The 14,331-nt window shown below is 39.6% G+C and overlaps 1 protein-coding gene across 4 annotated transcripts in view; it reads left to right on the forward strand.

Moving 5' to 3' along the window:
• Positions 1-14,331, forward strand: part of patj (PATJ crumbs cell polarity complex component) — a 230,608-nt gene that overhangs the window by 161,903 nt on the left and 54,374 nt on the right. For all 4 annotated transcript variants that reach the window (XM_088927009.1, XM_088927011.1, XM_088927012.1 and 1 more), the window contains one exon: positions 11,353-11,549. In XM_088927009.1, coding sequence (XP_088783135.1) covers positions 11,353-11,549 — 197 coding nt within the window. The remainder of the gene's footprint in view (positions 1-11,352; positions 11,550-14,331) is intronic.

The raw sequence follows: 14,331 nt of genomic DNA on the forward strand, positions 1-14,331 counted from the left end.
CATTCTGCTTGAGAAATGTCAAGAACTGAGATACCAGCTTTTTACCCTGGTAAGACTGAGGCAGTTCCAGCTGGCTCCTCATATTACTGTAGCTTCCTATGTGTGAAATCTCAAGGTTTATCAGTAAAACACCTTGCTCTTATTTCCAACCCAGATCTGGCATTTGAAGAACACAAGGTTAATATATTTTCTCTGTGTTGCTCATCTTCAGTCCTGACTGACACTGCCAATGAACTAAGGCCTTTGCATATTTTTTTGTTGTAAGACTGTAATCAGTTCAGAAGCTGAAACATGTCCAGAGCTCATGTTAATGAAATGTAGCAAAAATAAGTCTTGGTTTCTGTTAGCCTGCACTGGTTCCCAGGGTAGTTCAGAGTAAATGATAAAAAGCTACTCTACACCTTTAAGACTCTTTATGGGTTATCAGCTAATTACACCCAATCTGCTTCAAGCTTCCGATCTGTTACCACTGGCTTCTTATCAGTACCTAAAGTGCAGTGGTTGCTTCAGCAATTGAGCCTTTTCCTGTCCAGTGCCTAAAATCTGGAATGACCTCCCAAAAGTCATAAGTGGAGAGTATTTCTTTTAACAATTTTCAAAACAGTTTGAAAATTGTTCTATACCTTGCATTTAATGATTTCGTCCTGTTTTTGCTGTTATTGTATTGTAGCGCTTTCGGGTTCGCGTGGGTATGTGGCCTCGCTGCTGCTGCCTCAGGTCGGCCCTCTACCGCTGGGGCTCGAACCCGGGCCTCCGGCGTCATTCAACAGGGAACCAGCCAGCTGAGCTAAAGGGAGATCACCGCGCTGGCAAGCTGGCTCGCACAACCTGTAATGTCGGCTGTATGCGTTACAGGATGTTACCTTATGTCAAAGTTTCATTTTATCATACAGTATGTTTTCTATATTTTATCTTTAAACTGGCAAGTGCTTTGAAGTGTTGTAATTGCAAGGTGGTGTATAAAGATAAAGGTTATTCTTCTTCAGTCAGTGAATCCATTTTCATTTTACAGAGCAGCTGTGTGTGGTGAGCAGCATCTCAAAGGGCTTTAAAGGGTCGTGTTAATTTAGGGGCAATCAGTACATGAGTGATATCAGTTACAGTCTAGTAATGTTTACACAAACATAATTAAATGTTCAAGAAGCTCAGAATTTTTAAGCAATGTCATAGGCTCCCCCTCTCTGCTGCTGGGTGTCTCTAGTTGAGGAGTGAGCATTATATCTGGTGTCGAATTGAGAAGCTGGTTGTGTGTTTGCTTGGGTAGGGGTCTCTGTTTCCTTGGTCACTTGGCAACTGACCACAATTCCTCCAGTGATTTGCTTTCATTATATAATGGTACTATTTAGCTTTCCAAAGCCCCTGTGCCTCGTTAGTGTGGGTGTTCAGATAAACAGACAACTCATCTGGTGAGCCCATGCCTTTGAAATGCAGACTCCTGCTGAGCACAGAATGCTGAGTGCTTCTTGTGAATTAATCGACCTGTCTGGTGTTATTGAGCTGTGTTCAGCTCTTGCCCCTGCCTATACACTGACAGTATCACTTTCTGCCTTGGTTTGCTGATCCTGGTTGTCAAAATGTATTGGCCCTGATTACATGTTTCACGTGTCTAAACCCAACTGTCTTTATCTTGAAAGTGGAATTGGATTATTTAGTTTGTGATTACATTTACGAAAGCACATGAGAAAACTATGTTTTAGGGAGCATGGCTGTTATTAGAGGTCATCATATCAAAGTGGTGTACAGCTGCAATGATGTGGGACGCAAACTGTGCAACCTGAAAGCCCAGTGATAGCCAACCGGATATTTATCTTCCTGTGCAATCACAGGGAATACTGTGTGAGCACAAGGCCTAAGGAATAAGAGCAGGTGGTTTTTGACCACTAGTTCATAGAGTACATCTTAATAACCTAAATATGTCTCTGGAGCTGCAGATATAAGATTAGGCAACATACAGTATATCTTAAATTACTCAATTCACAGGAACACCTTAACCACCACATGTTTGGATGAACAAGTGTCCAATTAACATAGGAAAGGTATCATTGACAAATACAGCTTGACAACACTTATTGCCTTTAATAATTAGCAAATAACTGTTTCATATTCAGGGTTCCAATACAGAGGACTTGTAAATGTCTAGCAGAGTACTCTCTTTGCTTTCAGTATATCTGTTTTTACACTGAATGGACCACGCTAACCTACTAAGCACTATCAAAAGTCCTGTAAAAAATGAGTAGAGTTACATTGCTGTAGATCAGATACAAGTTAAGCAAGCTGTGAGATTCCAAATTCGGTTGTATAACATGAAAACCCAGCGATAAGCAGTTTATCCCAGACAACCTTAAATATCCTAAATTTTCCTAGTGTGTAGAGAGTCGAGTATTTTATTGCCATATGTACACGTGCATTGGAATTCTTAATCGCGTCGATCTCTCAGGACATACACAGTACAACAGACAACACTGTAGACAACAGGAACAATAAATATGTTGTGGAAAAATAAATAAATATGTAGTGGTGAAACAAAAAAAATGGTAGATCATGTAAAAAGTGCGTAGTGCAGATGTGTATTAAGGCTAGTAGTGTTGAGGACGCGTACTGCAGTAGGATAGAAGCTGTTCTTGAGTCTAGTGGTCCTTACTTTAACAGTGCGGTGCCGCTTGCCAGAGGGTAGGAGGGAGAACAGTTTGTGGCCCAGATGGTTGGGATCCTGAATGGCAGATTGGGCTTTATTGCGACAGAGGATGGTGTGGATCTCACCGATTTGATGGTAAATCATATCCTATAGTCCTCTGTGCCATTGCCACAGCCCTTTGTAGTGCATCTCTGTCGTGCATGGTAGTATTACTGTACATATTATCCACATTGTGAGGACGTTAGTGAAGACACTTTCTATGGTGCTGCGATAAAAGTTCACGAGGAACTGCTTCCCCATACCGCCTTTCTTTAAGCACCACAGAAAGTGCAAGCGGTGTTGTGCCTTTTTCAGACTGGCTACAGTGTTGTGAGACCAAGGGAAGTGGTGGATATTCTTATGGTTCTGAGCAAAGGTACAGTTCAAGAACAATTACTAAGAAGAGTATTCACTTGTGACCAGAATGAGGAAGACATGTAATTCGTTATGATAACTAAAAGGTATGTTAGTTCTTAATTATCCAAAAATAAAAGTAATTTTAATTTCAGTTCAGTTCCTCACAAATATGGAGATATATATCACTATCATCTCGGTTGTTTTTATCAAACAACAAAGAATTAACAGAATCTTTCTGTCTGTAGTCTGTATAAAGGTAGGGTGTGGCTTTTTTATCTGTGTAGCAGCAATAAAGGAGTATAGGAACAAGGGGAAAATGTCTTTTGCAGATCACTGGAGGGTAGTAATATAATGCCGTCAAAGGTAAACTAATAAACTGTCTACAATGTTAGATCTCCAAACATTTCAAAACAAATTATATAAATTAAATATCTGAGATAATGCACTTAAAAAGGTATTCGAGTCTTCTAAAAGAGATCAATGAAGAGCAAAAAAAGATATAAAAAAGAAAGAAGGTGTTAGAGTACTTATAGTAATAGGATAAGCCAGCTAAATCACTTCACCCGAGAGCAAAGAAATAGAATTTAAAGGAGATTTGATGCAAGTATATAAGATCCTAAGGGGTTAAAATTGGGTTAATGGGGGGAATATTTCACACTCAGAGCAAGGGTACAGGGTCACAACTGGAGAATTAATTCAGGACAGCACAGTAAACATGTTTTTACACATAGGTCGTGTCCTAAATGCCGCACTGAGCCCTAAGCCTTTCCTCCAGTTCCGCACTTCTGTGACGTAGCCAACTGTTATTAAAAGGATGGGGGGGGGGACACCCTCGCGTGACGTCACTCGCTGGTTACACGGCTCGCGGTCACAAAGCTTTCAGTTGTTGCTGCTGCTTTTCCAGCGGCACAGTGCACGTCGGCAGAGAATTTGTTTTCAACAGAATTTTTCATTTTCCGCTTGCGGTTTGATGGAATTTAATATCATCTCCTCTGTCCCGCACAAAAGTAATGACATAATGTGTTCATTCACGTTGAGCAGCTTCAACTCAAAGCGTCAAAGTAAAATAAGGAATATTCGGCAATACCGCTCTCTGTTTATTCAAAGCTTTGTACTATTAATTACATTTCATCTCGTCTATCCCAGTACAAAAATGACAGTACAAGGAGCATAATGCGTTCATTCAGGACTGATTCAAAGTAGTCAAAGTAAACTCAATAATGTAAACTTGGCAACATCTCAAAACTTTGTACTATTACGTATTTGATCTATTCAAGTACAAAATACATTGTAGGTAAATCAGTATTCATCAGTAGAACTGGGGTGACAAGATAACTTTGTAAACATTTCGAACCTTAAAGAAATATGAAACTAAAGTAGCTTAATAAAATATTGTTTTTACATAAAATGCTGTGATTTGTAAAACTGTAAAAATGTTCAATTTTACCAGCACTTATTTTTTCCTCCTTGGCAACTTCTCTTTGCTTTGGTGTAGGTACTTGAAGAGATAAGAGAGACACCTGGGAAGTGAGATAATATAATAATATCATTTCCTGTTTTAATATTTTAGCAAACTATGCAGTCTAGTGGCTTGAAGTTGGCTTTGCGCCCAAATGTATAAAGATGCTGCCTGTCCTTGGTCACTAAGATAAAGGGCATGTATTTGGTAAGCTGGCTGTACGCCCAGAACGTGAAAAGAACTAGCTGTTGTCTAGTCTGCAACTTAGATATAATTAATTGGCATGTGTTGCTGTCGTATCATTTGTTTAGAATGTGCCATAGTAAGTGGTTTGTTTTTGGTATAAAGGACCATCTTCAGCTACTTATTTTTAAGTCTGGTGGCTGCAAGCCGGACTTCCATATGCATATGAAGTAAAGAGACTTCTGCTTCACAGACACCTGAACTTTGTCATTTGTATGACACAACAGACTGTATATAACACGAAACATCACCATTCCCCAAGGAATTCTGGGTGATTCCCTTCAGCGAAGTCTGCTCCGATGCCGGCTTCAGAGAAGGGTGCATTAAGGGCACATTGGGGGGCACTCATGAGCACCCTTGTTAAACACAAATTTACAAATGGGACACCCCAATCCTAGGGCCTAGTGTGACATCTGGGACACAGCCATGTTATTTGGGACAGGCACTATGTAGTTTAAGAAAACTGCTGGACAACATTTTAGTTTCACGTAGGTTCTAAGCTGCCTACAAAAAAACTATTAAAAAAATTAGCTGTGGCCAATGGTAGAAATCAATGCAAGTGGATGGACATCTGTCTCATTGAACAGAAGTTCATAAACTCTAGGATCTCTGTTGCAAGGATATTGATATTGTGGAGATTGTATATGGATTCAAGTCCAAAATACACAAGGACTTAAATGCACAGCTCCTCACACCACAACTATAAGATTCAGTGTAGCAACTGGAATCTGGAAATAAGACACTCACTAAGCATTTTATGTTGGCATAAAACCTTCAAAGCAGTTATAGCCTATGTTCAAACTTTGATGATGCACTAAATCTAAAAAATAATATTGCTTTTTAATTCACTGATGTTTCCTAAATGAAGCGGAAAGCCTGGTTAATGGGATGGTGGCTTTATCGGTGGGAACAGAAATCGTTTTTGCAGCTGTGCTCTACTGGTTTGCTCTTTTCTTTATTACAGACACTTTCATCTGGAAGGGGAAAAAATCATTACCTTTTCTTTGCAGGGATTTATGTACCTCTTCAGCTTTAATTACTTATCACATCACTACAGCAGTAACATCTCCCGATTTGCTGCGACTACAAAAAGAAATTGAAAATGAAAACAGGGATGCCAGTGTCATCACAGCAAATCGGAAGGTCACAGAGCCCCTTCCAGTGTCTAACAGCTGGTGTTTAATCAAAACATGTCCAGTACACTACCACAAACTGAGTCGTTTCCAATAAAACAACTGTGGAGTGCCAAACAATGTTATTTTACTTTGAGTCATGGCCAGCACGGCAGTAAAGAGGGACTGAGGTCTAATCAAAACCATAGTCGCAGAATTGGGAAGATTCTCATTCACAAGAATTTAAAAAAAGGTTATAGATGACAAAAAGATATGCGGCCTGTCTTGTTCGTTTTGTTTCTCAAGGGCGGAGCGGTGGCTCTGTGGCTAAAGATCTGCACCTGTGCCTGGAAGGTTGCCGGTTCAAATCCTGCAGCCGGCAGAGGAATCCTACTCCGTTGGGCCCCTGAACAAGGCCCTTAACCCCAACTGCTCCAGGGGCGCCGTACAATGGCTGATCCTGCGCTCTGACCCCAAGCTTCTCTCCTTGTCTGTGTGTCTGTGTCTCATGGAGAAAAGCTGGGGTATGCGAAAAGATGAATTCCTAATGCAAGAAATTGTATAGGGCTAATAAAGAAACATTATCATTATTATTATTATTATTAGTTTATTGATTCATAGACCTCATCTTGGCTCTTGGTACCTGGGAAACAACAGTGTGACTGAAGTTTTTTTTATAGAAAGCTACAGCACTGCACATAAAGAAGTTGCTCCTGGTTTCAGTCCTAAATGGAAACATTTTGGCTTCCATTTTGGTCCTTGTTTTTCTATTTGTCCAGAAGTTGTCATCTTGTTTAACTTCAGGGCTTTTACAATTCTACATACTTGTATCTCAAGAGACTTCATTCCTTTAACCTAACAAAAGACAGAGAAAACTATTTCCAGAAAATCACGATGGATTCCAGTTAAGCACCCAAACACGATTCTTAGAAGCTTTCAGACGGTTCTTGCAGCTGTCTCTTTCAAATCATGAGCATTGACATGCGGAGGTGTTTACAGTGATGCAGTGGAAGACATGAAAGATACATTTGTACATAATTAGGTAGCAGAGATAAGGCAGTGCTGAGCGATCAGTAAGTACTGAATGCGTTTACAATTCATTAAAATGAGACTGACAAGAAAAAAAAATCCTCCCATTACCTGAGTTTGAAATCGTGGTGTTGTGAAATGAGATAAGATACTATAGATTTCTTGTTCATAGTAAAGATCAGGATTTTGACATTCTGTAATGGTTTTGTTGTCACATCGCTGCCACATTATTTTCTACTCTTAACAAACTTCCTATTCATCACCTATTTTTCTATCACAGCGGGCATCGTACCCATTTCTCAGACTACATCCATACAGTATGTGGTTGAATTCTAGCTTCACAGCAAGACCTACTGCACCAAAAGATAGGTCCCTTGCTGTGGAGAGTATTCAGTGCTCTTGAGAGAAGTGAGCTGCAACATTCCCTTACAGAGTAGAGGGAAAGATGAAAATGTTTTGATAACAGCACCTGTTGCAACAAAATACAGGGGGAAATATTGCTCTTTTTCCTCTGAAAGAGGTGTTTCAGGAACCTTCTCCAAGGCAGCAGTCCACACTCTCTTTACCTGTTTCTTACAGTCCTTTGTCTTCTGACTCTGGCTCAAGGAATGGGTGGTTAAGCTATGAAACCCAAATGATGTAGTGAAAAACTGGACACTGTGATGTATTAGGCATCTGCAGATTTCATCGCAGGAAGTCCCACCTGCACTTTAGGTATTCTCCATTTAAAGGAGTAAAATGCACAAAATTCAAAATCATTAAAAAAATATTTAAATCATTCTAACCCAGTTAACACGTCTAAACCCGTAAAACAAAATAACTAAAAGTACGGTTATACTGTATGGGGAAAACCCGAGAATTATAGAACAAATTATGTAATAGAAAAAAGTAAATATAATAGCAAATCTATAATGCAAAAGGAAAAAAATATATAACAACATTTGTCATGATGTTTTGCTTTCGATAACCTGTTTTGAATTGTAGTGCATAATTTGCTGTATTTACAGTATGTATAGTTTGTGTCACGCTGTGATTGCAGATGTCTTGTCCCTGGGGATATCTAACCTGCTGTTGCACATGCAGGTGCGGAGCAGCGGCAGGCAGTATCCTATTGTTCTTCAGGGGGGTGTGCATCTTCCTCACTTCACACGGGACACAATTGAATGAAACACATTTTTGATATCTCGAGTGTCATTGAGCTTGTAAATTCTACCAGCTGAGCCAAATGTTAATGAACGTGCAAATAGCACCTTAAGGCAGATTGAAAATTGGTCAATATAAATTAAAGCCATAGATCTCAGGACACTTTTAAATTTCCTTAAAATACGAGATTTAAATTGTTCTAATACACTTGTAAAGAAAATCTTTTTTGAAAGGTTCAGTTTTCCAAAAGCCTATAATCTGTGTCCCTTTTGTGTAAATGGAAGCTTAGTGAGGCTAGCGTTCATATTATATGTGTGCAGCTGAGCAAAAGAATTAGAATCCCGGAATGTGCAGCTCTGCAGACATTAACAGGGGTCTTGGCCCTTTCAGATTAAATCATGAAATATGGATCAGACTGGCAGCGAACGAATTGTAAAATATGTTCTGTGTCACAGTATGCCCATACTGGCAGCAAATTGTATCATTCAGAAATTGGATGCTAAGCTGAATCCTAACAACCTGTTTTTGCATGGTTTCATTTTCCTACAGTCTAGGGAGCAGCACAGGCTTTAACTGCATAGAAAGGTAAACTGTATAAGTTAAACTAATGGTATAGAATCAATTACAGTGGATAATTAGTTAAAAATGTTTGGTCCTTCTTGCCTTCTGCTGCAAGGGAACCTGCCATTTTCCTGATTAATTTATTTAGTTAAGCTATCCATTATTAAACAATCTATTGGCATGCTAAACAGTTCTAACATGTAACATATAAAAACGTTATATGACACCCCTGAGTGTATGGTTAGGATAAGGCATATGCTTTGGTCTCTGGTCAGGGATAGATTTTTGTTAGTAATACGTACTGTATTTAAATAGCAGTTGAGGTTGGTTATCATCACATTTATGGTATCATTAATACATTCCATTTATTAAGTGGTTGTAATGGGTATTTGTACATATTTGTACATTTGCACTTAGATATCGTGCTTATGACAACTCCCTGTATTGTAGTTTTCTGACTGTTGTAATTTTTTATTACATGAGATTTTTTGCAATTTAACTAGTATATTATCCTCTACCTCATTGTTTTGCTTTTTTATTTCAATAAGTGTGGTTTTGATGATGCTCCCTTGAGTGTTATCACATGTATTTTGTTGTGCTTGACAGCACGAAGAGATTAATAGTCCTCCTGCAGAGGTTAGAAAGGAGAGCCAGGCTCTGATTGACAACCTTGTGTTAATTAAGCCCTTCATCAGACAGGGCTATTCTAGCACAGAGGTTTGTCCTTGTGAACTCAGAGCTCCGAAATTCTGCAGATCAGTGTGTGTGTATTTCATTGAAGTTCTTTTGTTTAAATGCCATTAATGACAGGAAATGCAAACATTACTGTGCTAATAAATTAATGCATGAATAAGAAGATTTATTTCTCAGTCCTGAGGCTAAGATGCCTTCTGGCTTTCCACAGAGAGACAAGAACCTTGTTAGAATCAGAGCCTCTGGGATCTGTTTTCTTAGTCACCTATGGACTAAAAAAAACATTAATCATTCTTCATGGGTTGTCAGCATTTTAGAGCTTATAATGTCTTCCCTATATCATTAATATGTAAAAGACTTTGCTGCTTCTTTCAGGCCCAAAGGGTAATTAAGGAAAAAACCTTTTGTCTACACTTGCTGTCTGTCTTATCTGTTATCCTGTTATAAAGCTGAAGTTTCCTCTTTTGCGGGTGAAATGTCTCATGTACTATTGAGCTGTTGTATTATGTTACAGTTTATTTTTGTTTTCACTGTGGAAAAACATATATACCTCATCTCACCTGGGTCTCTGTGAAAAAGCAGAGAATCTTTTCAAATTATTTTTTTCACAATAGCTTTCGTGGTTGGCAGCACAATTATTGATTAAAAAGCTAGGCCTTAGTCTCTTTAAGTGAGCACATTCTCAATACCAATTGAATTCCACTAGCTGGCTGCTGTCCAGTAACTAATGGGCTTATGTTGTGTTTTGGGTATCTTTGATGTGCATACAATGAAGGCAGCTCTGTAAAAATGATCTCCTTGGATCTAAATGTTCAAGGTTTTCTCATTGTATTTTATTAATGGAAAAATTGAAAATGTAGATAGTCTGTGCTCTTGAACATCTGAAAAACTCTAAAGTGATAATTCTGTTTTGTAAGTGATTGTAGAGAATCACACTTGGTACTTTGAATAAAGAAAGATCAATATGTCCAATTTTTCCCCATACACAAAGAGAATCTCCATCTACTATGTAGTGGCAGTCCCCACTCTGTTTTACACAGAAAGCATAAGGGCCAGGTTACTGCATGGGTTTGACCCACTACACCTCAGACTGCTGTACCTTGAGATATAAAGACCCTTTCCTTTCTTCTCTGTAGAATTTTGAATGTTTGCCCGTCAGGTCAAGCCTTGACAGCATAGCCTCGACTAGCAGATTGATTGTCATGACAATTTCAGAGCATTTTTATAGATGTGGGTTGGCTATCCAGCCAGACACATATCTTATCAGAATCAGATACTATATCTGATCCAAGAGCCATTGTAAGGTAACATTTAGTTTATTTGGAATTGGGTTGATACTAGTTTTTCTATTCTGTTTTAAGGAATAGACGTTTTTTGAGCTAGTAGCTCTTGCTGTACAATTGGCTGGGATTTGTCATGCTTTGATAATGGTTGTAATGGAGTATAGGTTCTGGAGTGTTTAGCTAAGCTCAGACTGCTGGAAGCAGAGTGTAAACACTCGGGATATTGAAAATTAGTGTGCGTCCCACATGTGGTTGTTAGATAAATCAGCATCAGCTGGGGGTGTGCTAATTTCTCTTTATAAAAGAAAATTGAACGATACAAAGCTTGTCTACACTTGGTGAGATAGATTGGTAAGAGTGTCAGGTGACAAAAATACTATGATTAATCTACAAGACATATTGTTTTATGTGAAGACATTAAAAATGCAATTTGTTTCTATGTAGGGTTGTCAGGAAAACTCCTGGCCAAACAGGATCCGCCTGTTGAATAAGGTATAAAAGATCTATGAAGGGAAAATGGAATGACTATGCTTAAAGACCAAAAAGAGAGAGAAGGTTTGAAACAATGGGTTTGTCCAACCATATTATTCTGTATATACAGGAAAAGTATCTTACTCCTTTCTCATATGCACAGAAAAATGTGAAGGATCTGCAACACTGGGGCTAGACTTTTTAAATATTTTGCTGTTATCACAGCTGCCCTTGTCTGAAATGTAAATAAAATGTAAGCCGATCCCACTGTGTTTCAATTTTGTCTCTGCAGAATAAAGTCACCTCTGTCTCTCTCTTTCCCCCCAGAGAAGATAAAGCAGAGGTATGGGGAGCTGCCGGGAGAGCTGCACATTATTGAGCTGGAAAAGGACAGGAATGGCCTGGGCCTCAGCCTGGCGGGCAACCGTGATCGCTCCTGCATGAGCATCTTCGTGGTGGGCATCAGCCCGGGTGGGCCAGCTTTCAGAGACGGGCACCTGCGAGTGGGAGACGAGCTGCTGGAGGTAAATGGGGAGACTGCGGTTGTGTTTCAGTGTCACTTTTCATTGCAGTGATTTCGGAAAGCCTGTGAATAAGAATAAGACCTTGTAAAACAGAAAGACAGAAGAGAGTGAAAGAGGAGGTTGTGAAGCAGTCAATGGTGTTAAAAAAGAAAGAGTGTGACTGTGACAGGAAGTTGTGCGTCTTAGCTTTCTGGAAAACTGTGATTTGCCAGACACCTGCAGGCTTGCTGTGCCATCAGTAACACCAGTTGCCTCTCCTGTGAGGAGCAGTTATGTTTTAGAGCTCAGAACATGTGAAAAAATGAATGATGCAACAGAGCATTGTACATATATCTTTCTCTTTCCCAAGTGGTGCAGAGGCCACTGCCAGTCAACCAGGTCTTAGAAAACAAAATGGCAATTCGAAATCATAAGAACGTGGGAAAGGTTACAAACGACAGGAGATTGTTTAGCTCTTATGGTAATTCGTAATAACCAATTGACACATGGATCTCACTCAGATGTTTCTTGAAATAAGCCAGGATATCACCTTTGACAGCATGACTGGATATCTTTTTCCAGTCTCCCAAATCAGTGTAGTAAGAAAATGATTGGAAATTCCACATTTTAAAAATAAGTGAACAACATGTGGAAGACTAAAGTCACCCAAAAGATTGAATAATAGATGTAGCAATAATAGACTGCAAAAGTTGGCAATAATAGATTGCCAACAGTAGTGTTTTGCCAAAGGTCTGAAGCCAGAAGCTTGTGTTCTGCGCTCAAAGGTTAACTGGTTAAAGCCATCCCTGAATGCAGGGGAATTAGCCTGGAATCACATGGGTGTCAGAAATACTTCTGAGGAAAAATGCTGTGATGCAGACTCTTCTCAGGTGCACAGGGTCAGATCTTCAATTTGCTGCAGTCTGCCTTCTCAACATCCAGTCTTCTTTACAGCTTTAAGTATAAAATATATTTTTATGTTTCCTTTTAGCATACAAGGAAACTGAGGTACAAACAAGATGTAATATAATATATACATTTCTTTCTACTATCCAGTGGGGAATTAACCTTTACTTGCACCATTGCAGCCGGCTCATACTGACTCAGCTTCCCACATAATACACTGTATACTGTTTGATATTGCTTAAGGTTTTTTATTTGCTTTCTACAGTATGTCAAAGATCACTCTTTTTCCAGACATTCCATCCTGCATTTCTTGTAGGATGTCAGTACTGTCACATAAACTGATCCCAATATGATCTTACTGTGTGGATTTTCTTGGCTAGACAGTTACAAGTGTATACAGACATATATTTGATACCTAATAAACTTTTAAAAAGGCGTATTGGCTTGCTATGTTGCTTTCTTAAGTGCAGTCCTGCCAATGGCTGAGATCTCTCTTTGTGCAGTTCCTGAGCAGTGGTTCTGACTGTTGAGCATGTCTCATCTGCTGGGGAAAATAACTTGATTCCATCATTGTCACTTGTTACCAGCCTGCTGGTAGGAACTCTGCTGGTCAAGAAGAGTGTGTTCAAATTAATGACCAAAAGTGTTGAGTTTGTGTCCCAGGGGCTGGTTCAGTAGAGCCTGTCAGTAGTGAAGGTCAGCAGTTTCAGTAGGATGCTCTGCAACTGCAAGCTGTCACCTATGTCCGAAAGGACGAACCGTGGAGAGGCAGGAGAGCGATTAAGACCCTATGCGTAGCGCTAAGACGGGGGTTAGCCTGGGCTCAGCCCGGGCTCAGCTGTTCAGGAGAAGCTGTATAGAAACCGATGCCCTCAGGCCAAGGACAGGAATGACCTGGTGCTAGGCGGGTCTCAGGGCAACTGAACATCAATGCTGAGCGAGTGGCAGAGCAGAAGCAGGAAATAAATAGGCTACACAACAAGACACACCAGAAAGACCTGAATAATCACAGGGAACTAGGAACAGAAGGAAAATAGAGCACCCTCTAGGTGTAGTGAGCGTGACACAAGCAGTTTTTAATATTTGTACATTTTTAAATGTCTCTTTCTAAATTACCCAGTGGCTTATTGAGAGTTAACAGTAATCGCTGTAAATTATGTAAGGCTATCAATCCTATAATTGCAACACTAACCCTAACCCAGAGCCCCTTACTCTTTGTTAGAGTTTGTTTTATGTGAAATCCCTGTTTCAAATTAATGACCTGCCAAACCTACATGCCAATTCAGTGCCACACAAACCATTCACTACTTAAACTTTGAGTGGTCAGTATAAAAGTCTGGTGTAGAGGAGTTAAAAGGATTTTTCCATGCTGCATTTGTCTCATCAGAATAGATCTAACTGAGCTCAGTTAAATCTAGATTAGATCTCAGTTAGACTGAGATTAGATCTCAGTTAGATCAGAGCTCTGGTCCACAGGCGTGGTCAAATTTCAGATTCAGAGTGGAAATGTTTCTGCAATGCAAAGATTTATGAATCTGATTTTGTTTTAAGTTTAATTTGTTTAGTGTGTAACGTCAAAGAGCTCACGGAGAGCAGTACTGATCCTGAACACCTAGCAGTGGTTCTTCACTGTACTTATTGATTAAAACTAAATACATGTTCAGGTGTTTCAGCCCAATCAGGCTTAAATTAATGCTTCGGGCAGCGCTTTGAAAGTCCATATTCTGTGCACAATATGTCACCCCCACAGTAAAACCCCCCCCCCACCCCCTAACTATGCCTCTTAATGGTGCAGAAGAGGATTGGAGTGGGAGGATGAAGCGAATGGCTTCATATATCTGCCTGCCTGTACCCTGTTAATGCTATTCTAGTCCCAGCTCCTGAGGGCACCAACTGC

This window comes from Atractosteus spatula, chromosome 11 (genome assembly GCF_055471065.1).
Source record: "Atractosteus spatula isolate fAtrSpa1 chromosome 11, fAtrSpa1.hap1, whole genome shotgun sequence".
Taxonomy (NCBI): Eukaryota; Metazoa; Chordata; class Actinopteri; order Semionotiformes; family Lepisosteidae; genus Atractosteus; species Atractosteus spatula.